Genomic DNA, 22684 nt, shown 5'->3' with positions numbered 1-22684 from the left:
ATTGCTGGTCAGTGCGGACTCAGTAGGTCGAAGGGCCTGTTACTGAGCTGTCTAAAGGCTTTTATCCAGATTCGATTGCATTGAGTTGCCTATCAATGCTGTTAATGAGGGATAAGTATCTCATTGATTGAAAGGTGATTATTGCACTTTATGGATATTATTGCTTCCTACCTGTGCTGGATCTGTTAATTACCAATATTACCTGAAGTTTCTTTTGATTTGAGTGTATTGAGAAGATATGCGCGCACTTGTTCTTATCAGGGCCATGGAATATCATGTGACTTTCAATATGGAATGACCTTCAAGATGGCGACAGCGGTGAGAGCAGAGGATCGGTGCGGGTGAGTGGGCTGTGGGCTCACCTCCATGTCCTTGGAAGCACTCTGGAGGTTCCATGGTCGGCTGGGTGTACCGCACCGGCACATGGAAGTGCAACAGTAGTTGCGGGTGGTGAGGAAGGGCACGTTCAGGGGTTGACCTGTCTATGGAGTGGGCTGCTAGAGGCCAGGCAGCCGCCGGGTTTTCACATAGATCAGATGCTGCTGGAGCCCCCACAGATGACGGTCGAGTGCATGGATCAAACACGGCCTGCAGCGGCAAAGGACATTAACAGCATTGCCAGGCCAGGTCGACCCCTGCAACACTCACCCAGTGATGCCACCGCCAAGATGAGAATTTTTTTTATAGAACTTTGATAGACCAGCCTGGCATATGTTTTTATCGTCTAAATGGTTCAGTTCATAGTGGAGAGCCAGTGAGATCGCATCCTCCGTGGACCTCTTGTGGTGGTAGGCAAATTGCAATGGATCTAGGTTCTTGTTAAGGTAGTTGATGTGCACCATGGCCAACTTCTCAAATGACTTCATCACCATGGACGTTAGTGCTACTGGTCGACAGTCATTGACATATGTCACCTTATTCTTCTTGGGCACTGGTATTATTGATGCCCTTTTACAGCAGGTGGGAACCTCAGACATCAGTAATAAGAGGTTGAAGATGTCCACAAAAACCCCAGTTAGTTGGTCAGCGCAGGTTTTAAGAACATGACTATGTATACCATCGGGTCCAGACGCTTTCAAAATATTCACCCTCTTGAAGGATCTTCTGATGTCAGCTTCTGTGACTGAGATTGGAATATATTTGGGGGCTATGGGAGCCTGGGAAGGCACATCAGTGTTCTCCCTATCAAAGTGTGTGTAGAACTGCAATGAGCCTGTCTGGGAGTTATCACCTAACAGTAGAAACAATCATTGATCAGGCATCTAAAGATAACTGGACCAAGCATGCTATCATTATGGAACCTTCTGTTTATGGTATGGGACAAACATAATTTGATTCCAATAACCAGAATGGTTTTCCAAACTGATGTGGGGACTAAATAAAATCGGCATGGTCAAAAAGTTCAACTTATCAAAATAATTTAATGTCATTTATTGACCTATACAAGGCACTGGTGGGGATTAAATTAATAGAAAGTGCTTGGCATTCAATATTTATTTTTATTTGACTGTATCATAGAAGCATGCATTTAAAACAAAGCTCTTTAACAGATGTTGATAATTTATTATGTAAAACTGTACCAAATTTGAAAGATACATTTTGAGGCAGTAAATTAGTGGATGCATTTTACAATATATTCATGATGACCATTCACCTGCAGAAAACATTCTTTTTTGGTATTTTCACTGTAATTGAATGGCAAATGTCACAAAGCTTTTTTTTTTTAATACAATATACAGCACTGCATGTCTGGAATACACTTCTGAGACATCATAAGAAAATAACTTTGCAAAAGTTTTCTCTGGCTTGCTGCAGAACATATTAATTCAATCTTCTCTCATATTGGCCTCAGAAATCATTAGGACTATGAGTATATAGTCACTCAAAATATTTTGATGTGCAAATTTCAGTGCGGAATTTTGCAAAGAGTTAAATTATTTTACAAAAGGTATTGCGCTTTAATTTGCTCTAATGCAATAAAGATCAAATTTTTCTACAGATGAGATTCCTCTTCAAAGATTATGACCCGCTCAGCCTCTCAGATGGAATCTATCTTCTCCAGTACTAAAACGAGAAAAAAAAACATTGAGTGCTTAGCCATCTAGAAATTCACAGTTTGATGCATTATAATTCCAATTAGATATGTTGCAAATTAACCTTCAGTGTTCACTAACTGGGGATTCGGGCTAATTTCAATGTACAGTGATGCCAAAATACCACAGCTCAATGGTTTGAATTTGTTGATAAAATAGATCATATCATATCTGTCTCTAAGACAGTTGATGATATTTTAGAAATGTGATAAACATTTACAATGACATCAAAAGAAAAGGGTGTAATTAAATCACTCAACCTTTATATATAATATCTATAAAGAAGACTAAATCTATAATTACACCAAAATAAATTAATTGTACTTTGGTATTGGTACTGTTTTATTTACTGTCAGTGTACAAGGATACAGTAAATAACTTTGTGTACTTTTCAGTTAAATCATGCTACAGTGTTGTAGCGATGCAGCTACTGAGAAAGGAAAGGGCGGCAATGAGGTGGGCTGGGAGGTCGGAACTATACCTTTAGCTTCTGAGAGGTCCATTCATTAGTCTGATAACAGTGGGGAACATACTGTTTCTGGTGGTATGTATTTTCAAGCTGTTTTACCTTTGGTCTGATGGGAAGGGGAGAAGAGGGAATGACCAGGGTGTAAATTGTCCTTAATTATGTTGGCTGCTTTCCCAAGACAACGTGAAGTGTCGATGATGAGCGGGGCGGGGGGCGAAGTGGTGGAGAGATGGTGGTTTGTGTGAGGTTGTTGTCTTAACATCTCTATCTCTTTCCTGTAAACTGTCTCGTCATTGTTTATGATCCATCCAACTATAATGCTATCATCTGCAAACTTGACAGCATATTCATGTGTGTATAGAGAGCATAGTAAGGGGCTAGGAATATTTCCTTGTGAGGCACCAGTGTTGAGAAGTATCATGTAGGTATGTTACAAAACCTACCTGAATCGTGGCTGAGCATCTGCCCCACCCCTTGTGTGTGATTTTGGTGCTGTTTAGAGGGGGCGGGTTTAAAACGCGATTTTTACTAGGCTGTTGCAATCGAAAATGTTTCAGCCTAGTAAAATAGGCATTTGTTCACCCTGTTAGAGCTGAGCATCATGTTGTATGAGAGCATAGTAAGGGGCTAGGAATATTTCTTGTGAGGCCCAGGTGTTGAGAACGTAGGTAGTATTGTTACAAAAACCTACCTGAATCGTGGCTGAGCATCTGCCCCACCCCTTGTTGTGTGATTTTGGTGTGTTTTTAAAAACGCGATTTTTACTAGGCTGTTGCAATCGAAAATGTTCAGCCTAGTAAATCATTAACGGAAAATCGCTGAAAGACCCCGTCGCAAAAGGTATTATTAGTTTTTATGGCCTTGTAAAATAGTTAGAGTAGTTTAAAAATTACTCTATCACTCCGCAACCTCTCGCAGCCCCAGGGTTTTATAAAGCAAACAATTAAAGGTATGTACCTTATTTTTACATTAAAAGGGACATGTATATAAATATAACTATTTCTGTAGCGATCTGGGCAAAGTATTTTTCAGGGGCGCGATGTGAACGTTCTAGCACAGGAATAGAAAGCCGATTTAAATTGACTTTAATTTACAGCAAATGAACACTAAATTCCTTCCATTTGGCCTATAACTTGATGTAAATGTGATTTAAAAATCATGTTTTATTGTGAATTATTTGTGAATATTATTTGGACACTTAGGCTATTTAAAAATGTTAATCATTTATTAAGAAATGGATAGATGTTTAGATCTAGTAAATTGGAGTTTGAAATTAGCTACAATCTAATAATTAAGGTCACCATTAGATCTCAAAATAACTGAAAATTTCATTCAGTTCTCTTAATTTTTAAGAAGGTTGACTGTCCACGATCACAGCTTTTTTGTTACCATATCAATAGGAATGAGTATAAAATGTACACTTGAGATATGAGAATTTCAAGTTGAGTTGCTTGATGGATCATAGCAGTTGATTTTTAAATCCATCATCCTATATCATGGAGGATGCCTTAATAAAGGACATGATCTCACTTTTCATGTTTTCCATGGACCGTTTCAAGTTGAGTTTTTGAAGGAGTCATAGAGTTTAGGTATCCATCATCCTAACATTTTCACATTTCAGTACTTTGTTTTCCATGGACCGTATAGTTTCAACAGTAGCAGTTCAATGGAAGTGTAATGACAAACCAGCCACTGAAAGCAAACCATCGTTGGTGCTATTTTAAAACAAGTAGCTGCTATTGATGTGCAGGCATTTTAAGCAGTACCCAAAAAAGCAAAAATAAGATGGAAGAATATTTATGCCCATAAAGTTGTGATTATAACAGGACAGGAGGGGACGTTTCCTTCATTGTTAAAAACACTTCAAGAGACTCTAAATCCATAAGACACAACTGTCAAAGAGATGATAAACAAAAATGTGACAAATAACAATACATTGAAGAATTTATAGGAAATGGCCACTTGATTATGAAAGTTCTGTGTGCTGATTCATTGGAATAATACTTCTACATGATTTACGTGATGATTCCACAGATAATAACCATTACAGAGTTCTAGAACTAAAACAAAGTTAGTTTCTTGGTACCCACCTGAGCAAATTTGTGTATTTGTTCCACCACTGCAGCAAATAAGGCACCCACACTTTCATCGATCAAGCTTTGCATGTAATGAACTGCCTCTTCATCAGACAGATCCAGGCGGAATTTGTCCTGTACCTATAGTAGAATGACAGCATGAAAATACAGACAAAATGCAACATACATCCCCAGCTTTCAAACTTCGCTTTTAATTCCCATTCTCTTAAAAAATGGGGCATCGGATAAAGCCATTGATTTTATACCAAGGTCATGGATCCAGTTGCCATCTCCCTTCTTTCCATATAACCTAGTCTGCCTCATTGCTTATCAACAATTCTTTGAAATGTGGGTGAAAAACAGGAAACTCACAGACACTGGAAGAATGTACAAACTTCACACTGTCAACATTTAAGGTCAGGATCAAACTGAAAATGTGAGTGCGAAGAGGTTCAGTACTCTCTCTCTCTCTTCTCAAGATGTTGCAGAAAAAAAAAACAAATACAAGGATTCTATTTACTCCCCACCGCCTTGAGCCATGATCAAAATTTAACTCTCCATGCATAGTAGACTAGAGACTGCAGATACTGAAATCTGAAGCAACAAGCATTCAGCTAGTAGCATCGGAAAGAGGAAAATAAATTGTTGTTGTTTTAGGTCAAAACACTATCAAGATTGAGGGAAGATAGCCAGTACAAAATGGAGAGAGTTAAAGTAACAGGGTCATTAGGGGATTGGCAGACTGGAGAAGGGTGAGAGATGGGGGCAGGGAGAGTAGAGGAAAGGAAGGCAGAAGGTGGTAATGGCTACAAGAGTGATAAGTGCGAACAATATGGCAGCCAGAACGGGAATCTAATAAATATAGGTGGTGATAATGGGAATCATTAGGGAAGAGTCATAGAATAGGCAGATAGAATTAGAACTCAATTGGGTAAGGGAGATCCAATGGGTGAAATGTGTGGATGGAACAAGGAGGAGGAGGAGGGTAACAAAGTGGGAGGACTAGAGGCAGATTAGGGAGAGAGAGAAATATCTGGAGAAAACTCAAGAGGCAAGGGTTATCCTTGAATTGAATGTCATGTTACACCTCCATTGAAATCTGTCCTTGACATAGACTCAAGAAAGAACATTTCATCCTCCAACTAGGCAATTATTCTTTCAAGACTCAACAATTTCAAATAACTAGCCTTTTCAGTTTGTGCCAGAATTGACCTATTCTGATGAAAGGTCATCACTCTGTAATGTAAACTCATCTTTTGTTTCCTGCTTTCTGCTGAAGATTTCCAGCATGCTCTTTCCCTCCAGATTTCCAACACGAGCTTTGTTTGATACTGCACTGGTTCAGTTAGCTTTTCATTTCATCTGTCATCAATCACCTCTTTCCATTTATATGTCCTACTTAACAGATCATTTGTGATTAAGAGTGATTAAGAGTCTCACGTTGATATCAACATATTTTGTGCTGTGCAGCCTCAGTCTTCAGTATCTCACAATCATTCTCATTTATTTACTTCTCTATGGGAAATTAAAAGATATTTGATTTCTAAATGTTCATACTTCTCATGAAGGTCATCGATTTTAAACATTAAATTTGAAACCTTGCACAAAAAATGCCTGAACTGTGAGCATTTTCATTATTTTTTGTTGTTTTTTTTTCCAGATTTCCAGTTTAGGCAACTACTTTCAGCTGCAATGACCCATCTTGTAAAGGATGAGGACGTCATCAAAAGCAATCATCCACGTGCATGAAGTTGAAGGTAGTGTCAGTTTCACAAGGCATACAGTAACCTCAACTACTGCAATCACAAATTCAAGCACAACTTCTTACACAAAGCATGATATAAAAAATAATCTGAAGTGGTAAATTCTGGATAGATAGATAAAACACCATTGTTTCGCACTTTGGAAGTTCTCACCAGTTGTTTCATTATCAAGCAGCAGATATGTTGCAAATAAATGACAGAATTAATTTTATTCAATTACAATTTCTGTTCAGCATTTGTCTTTTGTTTTTCCAGACATTAAATCAGATTGAAATCATGATTATAAAAAAGTTGAAACGTTTGGGGAAAAAATCAACTTAAAACACATCTATAAAGCTGGCATCTTTACATCCCTAATAATAAATAAATAAATAAATGCACAATTTCATTGTCAATTATGTTTCGATTTATAAGCCAATAAATCGAAACACTAGTTACATTATATGTCACATTGCAATATGATATTAACTGCTTTATTGACCGATTGTGTCATGCTCCCACAGTGCGTTTTGCATTTTTAGAACAGGTTCACTAAAGGTTGTTGTGCAAATGTGTGCTATTTCCCAAAAAACTCTTAAAACATAGTAAACTGAAAAACTGGTGAGAAATGTAGTAATAAACTATTGTGTGGAATACAACTGATAATAAACTATTGTGTGGAATAGTACTGATAAATCTTCAGAAAAAAATGGCCAAAAAGTATTTTTATTCGTTCTGAAATAGCCCTACTGACAGGTTGGAGGCTAAAAATGTTGCCATGGAACAAAGCTCAGACATATTTTTTAAATCATCAAGTTGCATCTGCCATTTAACCACATGTTAAGAAATAATTTTTACATATGCTACATGTAAATGTACATGTGGATATAATAAATATCACCTGTTACCAAAACACAGAGAATTTCAAATATTTTATATTTCTTCTATTCTTTATCACAACACCGTTTCCAATCCACTGCAAACTTCCCAAAGTTGAAGCATTAGATAGATGATCAAAATAAAAAGGTCTATTCTATAATTATGTCAACCTAATGTTAAAAAATGATACACAACAACATTAAGAACCATTGATTCACCAATTGTATCCTGTCCTTTAATACACAAAAATACATTACAATTTCTTTACCCATTATGCTCTGCTAAAACACCTGTTGAAATTTTAATTCCTATCCTGCACCTAATTGGCTTGCTAGCACTAGTGGTTTCCATTTTTCATTCAGCTGGTCTAGATCGATGCTTGAATTTTGAACATACCAGATGTCTGCAATAAACTAATGAAGGTAAGCTAGTCCACTGAATAGTCTTATATTTGTTCTACCACATGAACATGGCTTAATCAAGAGTTTTCTCTCTACGAATGTCACACCACCTTCACTTTCAGAAGGATTTTTATCCACAAGGGTTACATTTTATTTTTCACAAGCTATTTTAACTGGAAATGAAATATTTCAATCCTAAGCATACCAGAACCAAGCACCGAGTAATTTAAGAAGAAACTAAAATGTTTACAAGCATGATTGGTCAAAACTACCAAGAGTACATTTTACCTATACTTCTCCTTACTAGAGAAGGGGCAAAACTCAACCTCCACTAGGGAAATATGGAAGGGCAGGTGACTGAATTAGTTTAAAAATAATTATGGAAAAGGATAGGACTGGTCTAAATGTCACAGGAGTAAATTGGGACAAGGTGAATTTTGATGGCATTGGCAGGAACTTGAAGTTGATTAGGGGAGACGGCAGGTAAAGAGACATCTGGTAAGTGATTTCGCTTGTGTAGTTACACCCCAGCTGTAAGAACATTGACTTCTCCAATTTCAGATAGTGCTTTCTTTCTCCCTCCGTCCCCTCCCCAGCTTTCCCACAAGCCTACTGTCTCCGCCTCTTCCTTTTTTTTCCACACCCCTCGACATCAGTTTGAAGAAGGGTCTCGACCCAAAACGTCGCCTATTCCTTCTCCCCATAGATGCTGTCTCACCCGCTGAGTATCTCCAGCATTTTTGTCTACCTTCGGTTTTTCCAACATCTGCAGTTCTTTCTTAAACATCTGGTAAGTGAGAGGTTTTTAAACATGAAATGGGGAGAGTTGAGCACCAGCATACTCCTGTTAGGTTGAACAGCTAGGCTGGCAGGAGTAGGAGATTCTGGATGACAAAATATATTGAAGCTCTGGTCATGAAAAATGAGTCATATGTCAAATACAGGTAGACTGATTAGGGACCATCAGCATGAGAAATCGTGTCTCACTATATGGAGTTTAGCAAGGCCTTTGACAAGGTACTGCATGGTAAGTTTGGCTGGAAGGTTAACCAACAAGTATTTTAGGTTGAGCTAATTCTAATTGTATTCTAATTGAATACAAATGGAGAAACAGGAACTGAAGGCTCCAAACCCATAATATCAATTATCCATATTCTCCAGAGATGCTGCCTGACCCTCTGAGTTTGCGTCTTTAATTGAATGTAAAATTGGTTTGGTAGGAGCCAGTCTGTGGTGATGGAGGGTTTTTCAGACAGGTGGCATGTAATGAATGGTGTATCACAGCAATCCTTGTTGTATATTAAGGATTTATATGTGAATATGAGTAGCATTGTTAGTAAGTTAGTAAATTGTGATATAGTGGACAATGAAGAAGGTTATCTATTATCACTGTGTAATCTTGATCAACTGGGCCAATAGGCTGAGATATGGCAGACGATTTTAATACGGATAAATCTGAAGTTTTACATTTTCAGTAAGACAAACTAGGAAGACCTTATATAGTTAATAGCAGGGTCCTGGGAAGTGTGCTAGAACAGAGAGGCGGCACGGTGGCACAGCGGTAGAGTTGCTGCCTTACATCGCTTGCAGTGCCAGAGACCCGGATTCGATCCCGATTACGGGTGCTGTCTGTACGGAGTTTGTACTTTCTCCCCGTGGGTTTTCTCTAAGATCTTCGATCTCCTCCCACACTCCAAAGACGTGGAGGGATTGTAGGTTAATTGGCTTGGGTTCAAAAACTTGGTATAAGTATAAATTGTCCCTGGCGTGTGTGTAGCTTGTGCTAATGTGCAGGGATCGTTGGTCAGTGCAGACTCAGTGGGCCGAAGGGCCTGTTTCCGCGCTGTATCTCTAAAACTAAAAAAAACGAAGAGAGACCTAGATGTAAGTAAATAGTTCCATGAAAATGATGACAGAAGTGGACAAGATGGTGAAGAAGGCATTGGGAAAATTATCTTCATTGGTCAGTGTATTGAGTACCAGAGTTAGAAAGTCATGTTACAATTGTACAAAAGGGTGGTAAGGGCACATTTGGAGTACAGCTGTAGGAAGGATGTCATTGAACTGAAGAGGGTGCAGAAATATTTAAAGATGTTACCCGGTCTGGAAGATTTGTGTTATAAAAGGTCACTGGGTTAATTTTCCCAGAAGCCCAGAGGGTTTTGATGTGGAGAGTTTATAAAATCATTATGATGGCCATAGATAATGCTTTTTATCAGGGTAGGAGACTCTAAAACTTAAGCAATATGTTTAAGATGAGGGTAGAAAGATTTGAAAGGGACCCAAGGGGCAATTTGTTCACACAGACAGTGGATATATGGAATAAGCTGCTTCATTAAATGATAAAGGTGGGTACAGTTATGACATTTAAAATACACTTGGATAGGTACATGGACAGGAAAGGCATGCCTGGATATGGGCCAGGTGCAGGCAAGTGGGACTATTTCAATTGGCATGGACAAGTTAGGCCAAAAGGACTGTTTCCGTATAGCTGTAGAACTCTAAATCATATAACATCGTGACTTTGACACAGACATTTCTTAATCATTTCCTAGCCAAAATGGCTGTAATATTCTCCAGAACACCACAAGGATTGTAGCTGTTCAACTCTGAAGTAAACCTGCATTACATGCAACAGATCCATTTTCTTTTTCAATTTTTCAAAAGTCAACTTGCACTAGTCCCACTAAACTTAGCATGGACATACTGCTTTTCTCCGAGCACAAAAGCACTTGTGGCAGTTACTAATGACTTAAATCCAAGGTAATACAATAATAATATTAATAATTTATAGATGTACATTTTGTTTACGGTAGGGAAAATTCTGTTTTGGGGGACTGAACCAACATAATAAAACAGTACGCATTGGCATTAATGTAATTAAAAAGACAAACAAAGAGACAGGCCTTATTTTGGCAGTTAATCTAACTTACTGGTTCCAGAGTGCAGCAAAGAAATGTAGTTTGTTGACCATGAAAAACACCTTCAATTCAAGAATGGGTTACATTAACAACGTTTAAAATCAACTTTATATAAAAGGTTTTAAATAATGCATGCACCAAGTCTGATTTGGATCCAAATCAAAAAGTGAAACATTTCATTTGTTACTTCATTCATAACTTAACTTTTATTCATAATCACAATTTCAATCAGTAACTAACATGATTACCTTTTTCACCGTCTTATCCGGCTCCAGAGCAATATCTGGAATGTTGGCATCCACCATCAGTGAGAAAAGATTCAGAATAAGATTAGAGTATCTGGAAAAAGAATAAATGCTTTGGTGATATGGTCAATGAATAGCGAACATTGAAAAAGGAATATTTTGTTGATATTCGTATCCTCAAATACATTGTAAATGCTGTCCCTATTGTAGCGATGACTGAACTATCTCAGTGATAATACAGTTCATGCTTATCTATAACCACTATATTTGACTGTTCTAATACACCTCTTTGCAGCTTTCATTTCCTGTAAAAAGTAGATAATTCAAGCCTCCGTGGCCTTGTCCTAAATTATACCGTTTCATTAATCACATACAGACAGCACTGACTCTGTCAGCTTCAATCAGATTCCATCACCAGATATCTTTCTCTCACCATTTCACCATTTACCCAATCACACGATGGGTATGCAATGTCATTTTACCTCTTTCCTTCCCGATATCCAAGGATCCAAGCAGTCCTTCCAAGTAAAGCAGCAATTTGCTTACATTTCTTTCAATCCCATGGACTATCTACATTTGGTGTTCACAATGAATAAACCATCTCTTCCACATTGGACAATCGAAACACAGACTGGGATGACTGTTTTACAAAGCACCTATGTCTACACTGCAGAGATGACTCAGTGCTATCTTACCTGCCTCTTTAATTCTCTGTTCAGCTTCCACTCTGACTATCCATCTGTAATCCTTGTGCAGTGTCATATGTGAGCACAATACAAGTTTAAGTAACTGTGACTCATCTGAGCACACTGTAGCCATTCAAACATAATATAAAATTCTGTATCTTCAGTTAATTCTCTTCCTCTGTAGCAATTTGCTATTTCTACTGCATGTCATCCATCGGTGACATTGTCTTAGTTTTTCTCTCTCCATTAGCACAGCTTGATATGCAGAGCATGTCCTACAGCTCTTCATTTTACAAATGTAATGCTCTTATGTTATTATTCATTTTCTCCAACTGCCCCCCATTCTCACATTTGTACATATGCAACATTCTTCCATCTGGCATCTGCACAATAGTGAGGCAATGAAAATAATTATATGTTACAGAGAGTTAAGGTTTGTGAACCTTGTATTTGGTATAGAATGTTATTTCCCATTGGAGATTATTTTTGCATCGTCCTTACTTTGGAATGACACTTAAACACGTTGTAATGATTGCCAAGACCTTTTTCACCAACCAGAACTGCTGTATTTCAGATGCAATCTATTTCTGTAAAGGAACATCATCTCCACTGATTATGAAGTGTGTTCTAACAACAGTATTAAATACCAATTAATCTGATCATGCAAAACAGCAATTTTCTTCTCAGTTTGCTTAAATGACCCATTCTTAGCTTACTTATTGAATAAGACATTTTGTTTATCTATTTTGATGCCCTGTAAGTAATAGCGTTTTAAATCTTAAGTTAAATCTTTTGCATTTTTTTGTTACCCAGCTTCAAATAGGTGCCCACCTTTTACAGGCAGCCAGTTTACAGGTCAGTCCTGTCAATTCATACGTTTAAGAAGGAATTGCAGATGCTGGAAAATCGAAGGTAAACAAAAATGCTGGAGAAGCTCAGCAGGTGAGGCAGCATCTATGGAGCGAAGGAAATAGGCAACATTTCGGGTCCAAACCCTTCTTCAGACCGGTTCAGTGGGTTTATAGTGGATGTCGGTCAGTAGTCTATCACCTGCGATGGAGAGAGTGAGGTCAAGAAATGATAGGGAAGTGTCGGAAATGATTCAGGTGTATTTGAGTGCCGGATGGAAGTTAATGGTGAAATGGATAAAGTCAGTGAGTTGTGTGTAGGTGCAGGAGGTAGCACCAATGCAGTTTCTCCAGCATTTTTGTCTACTGTCACTTCATAGGACAAGGGGTCACAGCTTAAGGATAAGGGGGAAATCCTTTAAAACCGAGATGAGAAGAACTTTTTTCACACAAAGAGTGGTGAATCTCTGGAACTCTCTGCCGCAGAGGGTAGTCGAGGCCAGTTCATTGGCTATATTTAAGAGGGAGTTAGATGTGGCCCTTGTGGCTAAGGGGATCAGAGGGTATGGAGAGAAGGCAGGTACGGGATACTGAGTTGGATGATCAGCCATGATCATATTGAATGGCGGTGCAGGCTCGAAGGGCCGAATGGCCTACTCCTGCACCTAGTTTCTATGTTTCTATATACAATTTGCCAATGCGAAACCTTACCAAAAGTTCCATATTCACACTACTGCTCTCCATGAGTCTGCTGTTGGTTAGTAGATAGTATCTTAACCTGTAAGTTACATGACTATGGATTTGTCCCACTCCAGCACCTTCAGTATAAAATTCTGGGCAGATGCTCCAATGTAGTATAGGGGGATTACTATAGTGTTGTAGATTACATAACCTATACACATGTTAAACTAATGTACAAACATTTGGCAGATAATGGGAGAAATATGAGGTCAACCATTTGGCAGGAAGAAGAGGAGTATATTTAAATGAACAGAATCAGCAGAATGCCAAGGTTTTAAGCATTTTTGTATCACAAAGCTGCATGCAAATACAGCAAAAATTAAGAAGGCATTTTGGACAGTCCAGAATTATAGCAGAATCTTGATCATCTGAGCAAGTGAGCCGAGAAATGGCTAGTGGAGTTTATATCAGATAAGCGTGAGGAAGTCAAACCAGGGCAGGACCTTCACAGTGAGAAGGAGGCCCCTAGGGAGGGTTGTTGAGCAGAGAGATCGAGGCGTCCCTGAAAGTGGCGTTGCAGGTAGATAGGTTGGTGAAAAGGGCTTTTGGAATGTTGATTTTGATTAGTCAGGGAATTAAGTATAGAATTTGGAATGTTATATTAGTTATACAAGACGTTGATGAGGCCGCACTTACAAAATTGTGTTCAGTTTCAGTCATCCCACTACAGGAAAGATATCATTAAACTCAAGAGAGTGCAGAGAAGATTTACAAAGAAATTGCCAGGACTCAAGGGCCTAAGCTGTTGAAGAGGTCAGGGACACCAAACTTTATTCCTTGGAACGCAAAACACCGAAGAGTGATCTTATACAGGTGTAAGGGAAATCGATAAGGTAAAAGCAGCCTCTTTTTGTGCAGAGAAAGGACTCAGCAAGAGGACATGAGTTTAAGGTGACAGCGGAATGATTTAATAGGAACCTGAGGGGCAATTTTTGCATACTGAGGCAGCAGGTATTGGTACCAAGCAGTCAGTGGAAATATATAGGAAGGAACTACAGATGTTGACATACTAAAGATAGATACAAAATGCTGGAGTAACTCAGTGGGTCAGGCAGCATTTCTGGAGAAAAGGAATAGGTGACATTTTGGGTCAGAAAGCTTCTTCAGACTCAGAAAAGAAATAGGTGATGTTTTGGGTCAGAGCCCTTCTTCAAAACTAGATCCTTTTCTCCAGAGATGCTGTCTGACCTGCTGAGTTACTTCAGCATTTTATGTCTAGCTAGCTAATGGAAGTAGTTGAGGCAATTGAAATAACAATATTTAAAATACATTCGGACAGGTAATTGGATAGGAAATATTCATTTTAATAAGAACACATATAAAAAGCTACTGTTCATGAGCTAAGCTCAGCGCTTAACATCATCATCCCCTCAAGGTCAGGGAACTGGCCTCTGTGCATCCCAGTGCATCTGGATCTTCAACTTTCTCGTTAACAGACCACAATCAGTACGAATTGGCAATAACACTTCCGCTTCAATAAACACCAGCATAGGAGCACTTCTTAACAAAGGTCTTGGTAAAATCCAAATAGACAATTTCCGCTGTCCAGCCCTCAATCCTCTTAGTCACCTCTTGAAAAAAAATTCCCATGCACAAAGCCATGCTGACTGTCCCTACTGGCACGCTACAATGCTGAGAATTATATTCTGCACTGGTGCAAGGATGTACTTGGTCATGCTCTAGGGATTTATCCAGCTTAATTCTCTTCAGAACTGCCAAAACCTCCTCTTTGATAGTTTGAATGTGATCCGAGATATTACACCTCTTATACCTCAGTAATTTCACTTCCGTGATCTTCTCAGTAAAAACAGATGAGAAGTATACAATTAATATCTTATCCATCTCTTGTGATTCCACACAAAGATGGCCATGCTGATCTTCTTTCCCCAGTCACCCAAGTTTCTTATTGAGCAGTTGCAGATTGTGGAGCTTTCTTTTAGTGACTCATGCGGTTTTTAATTTCTTGGTCTTAATCTTACTAAAATGGCCTTGGTTGTTCACCAAAGGATGTGAATCACAATTATTAAAGTTAGCCTTCCCTCTCTATCAATGCTGAGTAACCAGAATTTCCAGCATCATTTTGGTTTCAGATTTCCTGCATTTGCAGTGTTTACTTTCTATTTATTTTTCACAGTTGTTTTTATTTGACCCAGAAGATTTTAAATGAAAAATGTGCCCGAGCTAAGAACATTTCATGAACTGAACAACAATATTCACTTTACTATCAGGATTGTGTTATTGCCCTACTCTTTAATTCCATTAGGTCATGAGAAGGTACAAATAAGAATGCCTGAATGAATCACAAAATCACTCAATTCATATATGGGATAATTGTTATATCACCATATTTGGAATAAACAAAGAACAAAGAATACCCCCAAATTAATAAAAGTTTTGTCCCCATTTGTAATCTATTTACTACAATTGGGAATCAAAACTGTTACAAGCAATTTAAAGAGTTGATTTGAGTTCTGCAACTAATGCTGCACCAGTCTGTGTGGAACAGTGCATAAACCTAGTGCAAGTATATTCTCTTCTGCTCACATTTGTTCAGGTCTCACTATCTCCCTGCAGAGCAATCCAGTCTCATTCCTGCATGTTCTCACAGCCCTACAAATTATTTCCCTTTAAGTGCTTTTCAAATTCATATTTGTAAGGACCACTTGCAATCCCTTATCAGACAGCAAGTTCCAAATAATACCCACTCAAGGTAATTTTTGTGTTTAACCTTGTGTTCATAAATTTAACAACGTTTTATTTGTGACACGTTCCTTTCAATATTTACTAATGTGAACAGCTTCTCTCTATTTGCTCTTCCACACAATGTATGCCTGCGGCCTAATGTATCACTCCACGGGATAATATTTACTTTAAGGTAGCCGAACATTTGGAAAATCTGCCAGGATCTATGGTGAAGAATCTGTTAGTAAGACTGATCCTCAAGCAATGGTGTAAGATGACGGATTTATATATAACTGCATTTATAGAGATGTTTCTGTTCAGGAAACATGATTAAGCTGGGCCACATTCTCTCTTTCAGCTGGGAGACAAAGGATCCCCATAGCGCCATAAAAAAAAGCTCACTGGGCCAGTTAGCTCACTGGGCCAGTTAGCCCACTGCCATTTGCTTGAACACGCTGTGTGAAAACTGGGGAATGCTATTTTTACCTTTATTAGAATAAAAAGGACTTCTAGTTATGAAGCACTTTTCGATTGACATGGGAATATGAAAGAGGTCTAATAAATTGAATATTTTTCCTTACAATCTGAATTAAGTAACCTTTAATTACAATTTAACCCTAGTTAGTTTGTCAACTGGTGGGATTAAAATTTACATTTACAAATGTCATTCACAAAACTTTCACAAAGTACTTCAACTTTTTACAATCATATTGTTACATGGAGACAGCAAGATGAATACCTTCTCAAGTGCAGGAATGCAGTGTAACACTGCTTTCGGAATTCTTGGTACTGTTCACTCTGCATTCCACCCATCCCTTCCACCATTTCCTTACTCAGCTTCATAGGGGGTGGAAGAGGCTTAGGGTCACGGCCCAAAATATATCCAAAATCTATGTGAAACAATTTCCCTGTGGCAGCACAAATAAAGCATTTTGACAATGTTAGCCTCTCAGATTCTTTGAAAACAAAATAAGAACAGCACAACTTCAAAACGCAATGGGGCTGTATTCATTGAAGAAAATTGGCAATTAGTACATCACCAAACTTTTCAACACCAAATTTATAGCACAAAACGAAAAATAAGTAAGCTTTATATCCCAATTGCATAGTCCAGTTTGCACAGCATGCATAGTTATCACAGTATCGTGGGGGTGTAATTTTGTCTAGTTAATTGCCTAGTTAGATATAGTTGTCGTGTTTTTTTTATACCGTTTTTTATATTGATAAAATCTCTTAGTTGTCGTTGGTCTCCGTTGTCGTTGGGAACTACCAACGTGGAGCAGCCCCCAACCGGAACGACCTGGGGGCTCCAGTCGCGGAGCCTGTGGAGCTGTGGACTTATCATCGTGGGGCTGGCCGGCCTCGGAGCGTGGGAAGCGGTGGTGGCCCGCTGCTGCAGCCCGACTCCAGAGCTCGGAGGCTCCAGCTGCAGGCCGGTGGACTGTGACATCGGGAGCTCGCGGGTCCGGGTGGGAGACTGCTTATTGGAGCTCCCGCAACGCAACTTCTCCAGCCCGTGTCGCGGGGTTGGAACGACCCGGAGCGGGGCCGTACATCGCCCGGCATGGCTTTAATGGCCGCGGGACATTCCAACGCCCACCGGGTGCTCCAACTTTGGGACATTTAGACCTGGAGCGGGGCCGTACATCGCCCGGCGCGGCCTTAAATGGCCGTGGGACTTGCCATCGCCAGCCTGAGGCTTCAACATCGGGAGATAAATGGTGCAGGGGAGAGAAAAGACTTTGCCTTCCATCACAGTGAGGAGTTGTGATGGATGTTTGTGTGAATTGAATTGTTTGTGTGTCTTGTAGGAATTGTTTTGTTTGTATGGGTGTAGAAACGGAGTTTCGTTTGAGCCTCACTGAGGTCAAATGACATGGAATAAATATTGAATTGAATTGATTGATCATTTCTGGAGTTTCATTTTTTGTCTCTTATTTCAAGAAAACAAGTGTCATGTAGCCCTATATTTAAAACGTTGTCAAACTAAAATCTTATCTTGAACACAGATATCATGTAAGCATTATTTAAAAATCCCTTTTTTCAAATTTATTAGCAGTCCATAGGATCCCTGCTGAGCTGTTTTTTTTAAACTTGCAATCAATTCTCCTCCTTATTCAGCAAACCCTTCGGCGAAAACAAGAAAATATATTTTTTCCCCAGACAGTTTCATCTCTCTCTCATTTTAACAAATCAATTTCACCCCAAACGCAAAAGAATTGCTGCCACAATGTGACAATTCATCTTAACCTACAGCATGCAAAATATGAAACACTAGAATGTTGATAAATTTGTGCTTTACAGATCAAGTACAAGCTTGACCAACCAACCAGTAACTTTTCCTTCGTACAGTCAAGTATTTTCTCCATTACACAGTCCCTGCTCTTTGCCAATCTTGAATGATAAGCTCATTCTGAGCATTCAACCAAAAATCCCTCCAGACACAAATGCTGCCCGATAGTTCTGCACATTTCCCTTGGGTGCTAATTTAACACAAGCTACAGAGAAAAAAGGTTGGAAAAATTCAATGTTAACTGTCAGCATTTCAGTCAACCGAGCTTGTGGTGACCCACTGATCTCCTTTCTCCAGGTATTTATATAAATAATAAAAGTAGAGCAAGCAAGCTGAAAAAAATTAAGATATTTTAAACATAACAGAATTTTTATACTAAAAAAATTATATTTAACAGACTCTGCCATATTTCAATGCGGTTTGTGTCAACACATGTAATGAAAAATATATCAATAACACTCGGAAAAACGCTACAAAGCACAGTGCATTAGTCCAGTGCCTGTGTCAAGGCCCTAAAAATCAAAATACTATAGGTCTTTATCAGAAAGGGTATCGCATTCAAATCAACAAAATGTTTTAGAGAAAAAAGTGCAAGAATGCAATCCACTTCTTTAAAATCTGTCCAACATGTTCCATTATCTGACATCAGGTGGCCTTCGAAACCTGCTTGAAGGAGGACTGTGTGAAAACATGGCCCCTTGTCATGTTTAGCCAAAGCTGTTGGGTTTATTCTCAAGAGATTTCTTAGAATGTCTTTCATACAAAGCGGTTTGCTAGAAATGCTGACAAACATAATCGCACAAATAGGATGGATTGCAGTTGCAGGGTTCTAATCATTTAAACTCAAGAATATTAATATAGGGTGCAAATGACAATATATACTGCACCATAAACAAATTATTTGTGTCGTATATATTTCTATGTTCTTATGCTGTTAAGCAAACAACCAACAGTTATAAAATACAAAAAAAGATAGTTAAAGGTTTCCAAGCAAAAAAAATCTATCTTTGTTCGTATTGTCAGCTTTTCTAAAGGGAAGAGCATATCTTTTTAAATATGTATTTAGGTAACTAGAGTAAGCGTGTGCATGTCTACATGAAAATAATGTTTAAAGGTTAAAATGACTACCAATGTAACATTTGCACCAAATAAATCAAGACTAAAATCGATACTAGGTTTTATTTTCCCCACCCCAACTTAAGCACATACACAGGATTTTTGTATTAGATCCTTGTATTGATTTAAGATTTATTTATTGTTCGATATTTTCAGGCCTGTGCATGAATCCAATTCAGATTCATAAACAGCCATCTGCTACACAACTTTTTTAATGTCACAAAATAGACATACAGTGCCCTCTGCTGGATGTTTACTCAAACTGACTCTAAATTTAAGATAAGCCAAATCTTCGAATGAAATCAGCAACAAATGCATCAAGTACATAGCAGAATATTTTAGAAATAAGGCAGGTTGTGAAGCATAAACAAAAATGGTGAAGATTCTGGATTACAAAAGCTTCTGAGATATTTCATGAAAACTTGCCTGTCCTTGTTAATAGAAGGTTATCCAAATGCCGATCTCCAACTCCAAGTATGTATGTAATCACACAATATCCAGCTGTCAAAAAAAAAATAAAGATGCTCAGAGATGACACTGACCAGAGAAATACAATATTTTTTGTACTGAATTTCTAGCAAATTCCAATGTTACAGCTTATACAGTGATATTTTAAAAAACTCCACCATTTGCTGTTACTATGTTGATAATAATCATTATTGGAACATAAAACCTAACTGAGTGTTAAAATTGATAAACTTTGAGTCACCCTACCTCTTGAAACTTATATCACAAAAACCGCGCAGCAAACAATTCTTTCATTGGAGATTCTTCTCTGCTAATGTAATCTGTAAAGTCACTGTGGATTGAGTTGAGGAATTTTAAAGGCAAGAAGACACTAATTGGTGTTATCTACAGACCCCCAAATAGTAGCCCGGATGTAGGGTGTAAGTTGCAGCAGGAGTTAAAACTGGCATGTAACAAAGGCAATGCCACTGTGGTGATGGGGGATTTCAATATGCAGGTAGACTTGGAAAATCAGGTTGGTTCAGGACCTCAAGAAAGAGAGTTTGTAGAATGCCTCCGAGATGGATTGTTAGAGCAGCTTGTAATGGAGCCGACCAGAGAAAAGGCAATTCTGGATTTAGTGTTGTCCAATGAACCAGATATGATAAGAGAACTCGAGGTAAAGGAACCGCTTGGAGGTAGTGATCATAATATGATTAGTTTTAATCTGCAATTTGAGAAGGAGAACATTAAATCGGAAGTGTCAGTGATGCAGTTGAACAAAGGGGACTATCAGAGGGGAGCTGGCCAAGGTAGATTGGAAAGGGATCATAGCAGGAATGACGGTGGAACAGCAATGGCAGGAATTTCTGGGCATAATCCGGAAGACACAGGATAATTTCATTCCAAAAAAGAAGAATCTAAGGGGAGTAGGAGGCAACCGTGGCTGACAAGAGAAGTTAGGGAAAGAATAAAACTAAAAGAAAAGATGTATAACACAGCAAAGAGTAGCCGGAAGCCAGAGGATTGGGAAACTTTCATAGGACAACGGAAGGAAACAAAACGGGCAATACGGGCTGAAAAGATGAAGTACAAAGGGAAGCTGACCAGGAATATAAAGAAGGACAGTAAAAGCTTCTTTAGATATGTTAAGGGAAAAAGAGTAGCAAAGTCAAATGTGGGTCCCTTGAAGGCAGACACGGGTGAAATTATTATGGGCAACAAGGAAATGGCATAAGAGTTGAATAGGTACTTCGGATCTGTCTTCACTAAGGAAGACACAAACAATCTCCCAGATGTACTGGAGGACAGAGGATCTAAGGGGGTAGAGGAACTGAAAGAAATTTTCATTAGGCCAGAAATAGTATTGGGTAGGCTAATGGGATTGAAGGATGATAAATCCCCCGGACCTGATGGTCTGCATCCCAGGGTCCTCAGGGAGGTGACTCTAGAAATAGTGGACGCATTGGTGATCATTTTCCAATGTTCAATAGATTCAGGATCAGTTCCTGTGGATTGAAGGATAGCTAATGTTATCCCACTTTTCAAGAAAGGAGCAAGAGAGAAAACGGGGAATTACAGACCAGTTAGCCTGACTTCGGTGGTGGGAAAGATGCTGGAGTCAATTATTAAAGAGGTAATAATGGGGCATTTGGATAGCAGTAAAATGATTAGTCCAAGTCAACATGGATTTATGAAAGGGAAATCATGCTTGACTAATCTGGAATTTTTTGAGGATGTGACAAGTAAAATGGATGAAGGGGTGCCAGTGGATGTAGTGTATCTAGACTTTCAGAAAGCCTTTGATAAGGTCCCGCACGGGAGACTGGTGACTAAAATTAGAGCACATGGTATTGGGGGTAGGGTGTTGACATGGATAGAAAATTGATTGGAAGACAGGAAGCAAAGAGTAGGATTGAACGGGTCCTTTTCAGAATGGCAGGCAGTGGCGAGTGGAGTGCCGCAAGGCTTGGTGTTGGGGCAGCAACTGTTTACCATATATATTAATGATTTGGAAGAGGGAATTAGGAGCAACACTAGCAAGTTTGCGGATGACACAAAACTGGGTGGCAGTGTGAGCTGTGAAGAGGAAGTTAGGAGGTTGCAGGGTGACCTGGACAGGTTGAATGAGTGGGCAGAGGCGTGGCAGATGCAGTATAATATAGATAAATGTGGTTATCCACTTTGGCGGTAAAAACAAGGGGGCAGATTATTATCTCAATGGGGTTAGGTTAGGTGAGGGGGAGGTGCAGCGAGACCTGGGAGTCCTTGTACACCGGTCACTGAAAGATGGCTTACAGGTACAGCATGCAGTGAAGAAAGCTAATGGAATGTTGGCCTTCATAACAAGAGGATTTCAGTATAGGAGTAAAGAGGTTCTTCTGCAGTTGTATAGGGCTCTGGTGAGACCACATCTGGAGTATTTTGTACAGTTTTGGTCTCCTAATTTGAGGAAGGACATCCTTGTGATTGAGGCAGTGCAGCGTAGGTTCATGAGATTGATCCCTGGGATGGCAGGACTGTCATATGAGGAAAGATTGAAAAGACTAGGCTTGTATTCACTAGAGTTTAGAAGGGTGAGGGGGATCTTATAGAGACATATAAAATTATAAAAGGACTGGACAAGCTAGATGCAGGAAAAATGTTCCCAATGTTGGGCGAGTCCAGAACTAGGGGCCACAGTCTTAGAATAAAGGGGAGGTTATTTAAGACTGAGGTGAGAAAAAACGTTTTCACCCAGAGAGTTGTGAATTTATGGAATTCCCTACCACAGAGGGCAGTGGAGGCCAGGTCACTGGATGGATTTAAGAGAGAGTTAGATAGAGCTCTAGGGGCTAGTGTAGTCATGGGATATGGGGAGATGGCAGGTACGGGTTATTGATAGGGGACGATCAGCCATGATCACAATGAATGGCGGTGCTGGCTCGAAGGGCCAAATGGCGTCCTCCTGCACCTATATTCTATGTTCCTATGTTTCTAATATACTTACAGTATTTTCACTTGGTACATGTGAAAATAATAAATCTATATGAGGATATGAGTGAAG

The 22684-nt window shown here is 39.0% G+C and overlaps 1 protein-coding gene across 3 annotated transcripts in view; it reads right to left on the bottom strand.

The window, feature by feature from the left end:
- Nucleotides 1-1479: 1479 nt before the first annotated feature.
- The window catches only part of pik3c3 (phosphatidylinositol 3-kinase, catalytic subunit type 3), a 124374-nt gene continuing 103169 nt past the window's right edge, over nt 1480-22684 (bottom strand). For all 3 annotated transcript variants that reach the window (XM_055633266.1, XM_055633281.1, XM_055633273.1), the window contains 5 exons: nt 19618-19692; nt 16522-16690; nt 10829-10919; nt 4653-4778; nt 1480-2064 (listed from right to left, as the gene is read on the bottom strand). In XM_055633266.1, coding sequence (XP_055489241.1) covers nt 2050-2064; nt 4653-4778; nt 10829-10919; nt 16522-16690; nt 19618-19692 — 476 coding nt within the window. In that variant the 3' untranslated portion in view covers nt 1480-2049. The remainder of the gene's footprint in view (nt 2065-4652; nt 4779-10828; nt 10920-16521; nt 16691-19617; nt 19693-22684) is intronic.

The sequence above is a fragment of the Leucoraja erinacea genome, chromosome 1 (assembly GCF_028641065.1).
Source record: "Leucoraja erinacea ecotype New England chromosome 1, Leri_hhj_1, whole genome shotgun sequence".
NCBI classification, from domain to species: Eukaryota; Metazoa; Chordata; class Chondrichthyes; order Rajiformes; family Rajidae; genus Leucoraja; species Leucoraja erinaceus.
This window is presented reverse-complemented; position numbering and strand designations above follow the sequence as displayed.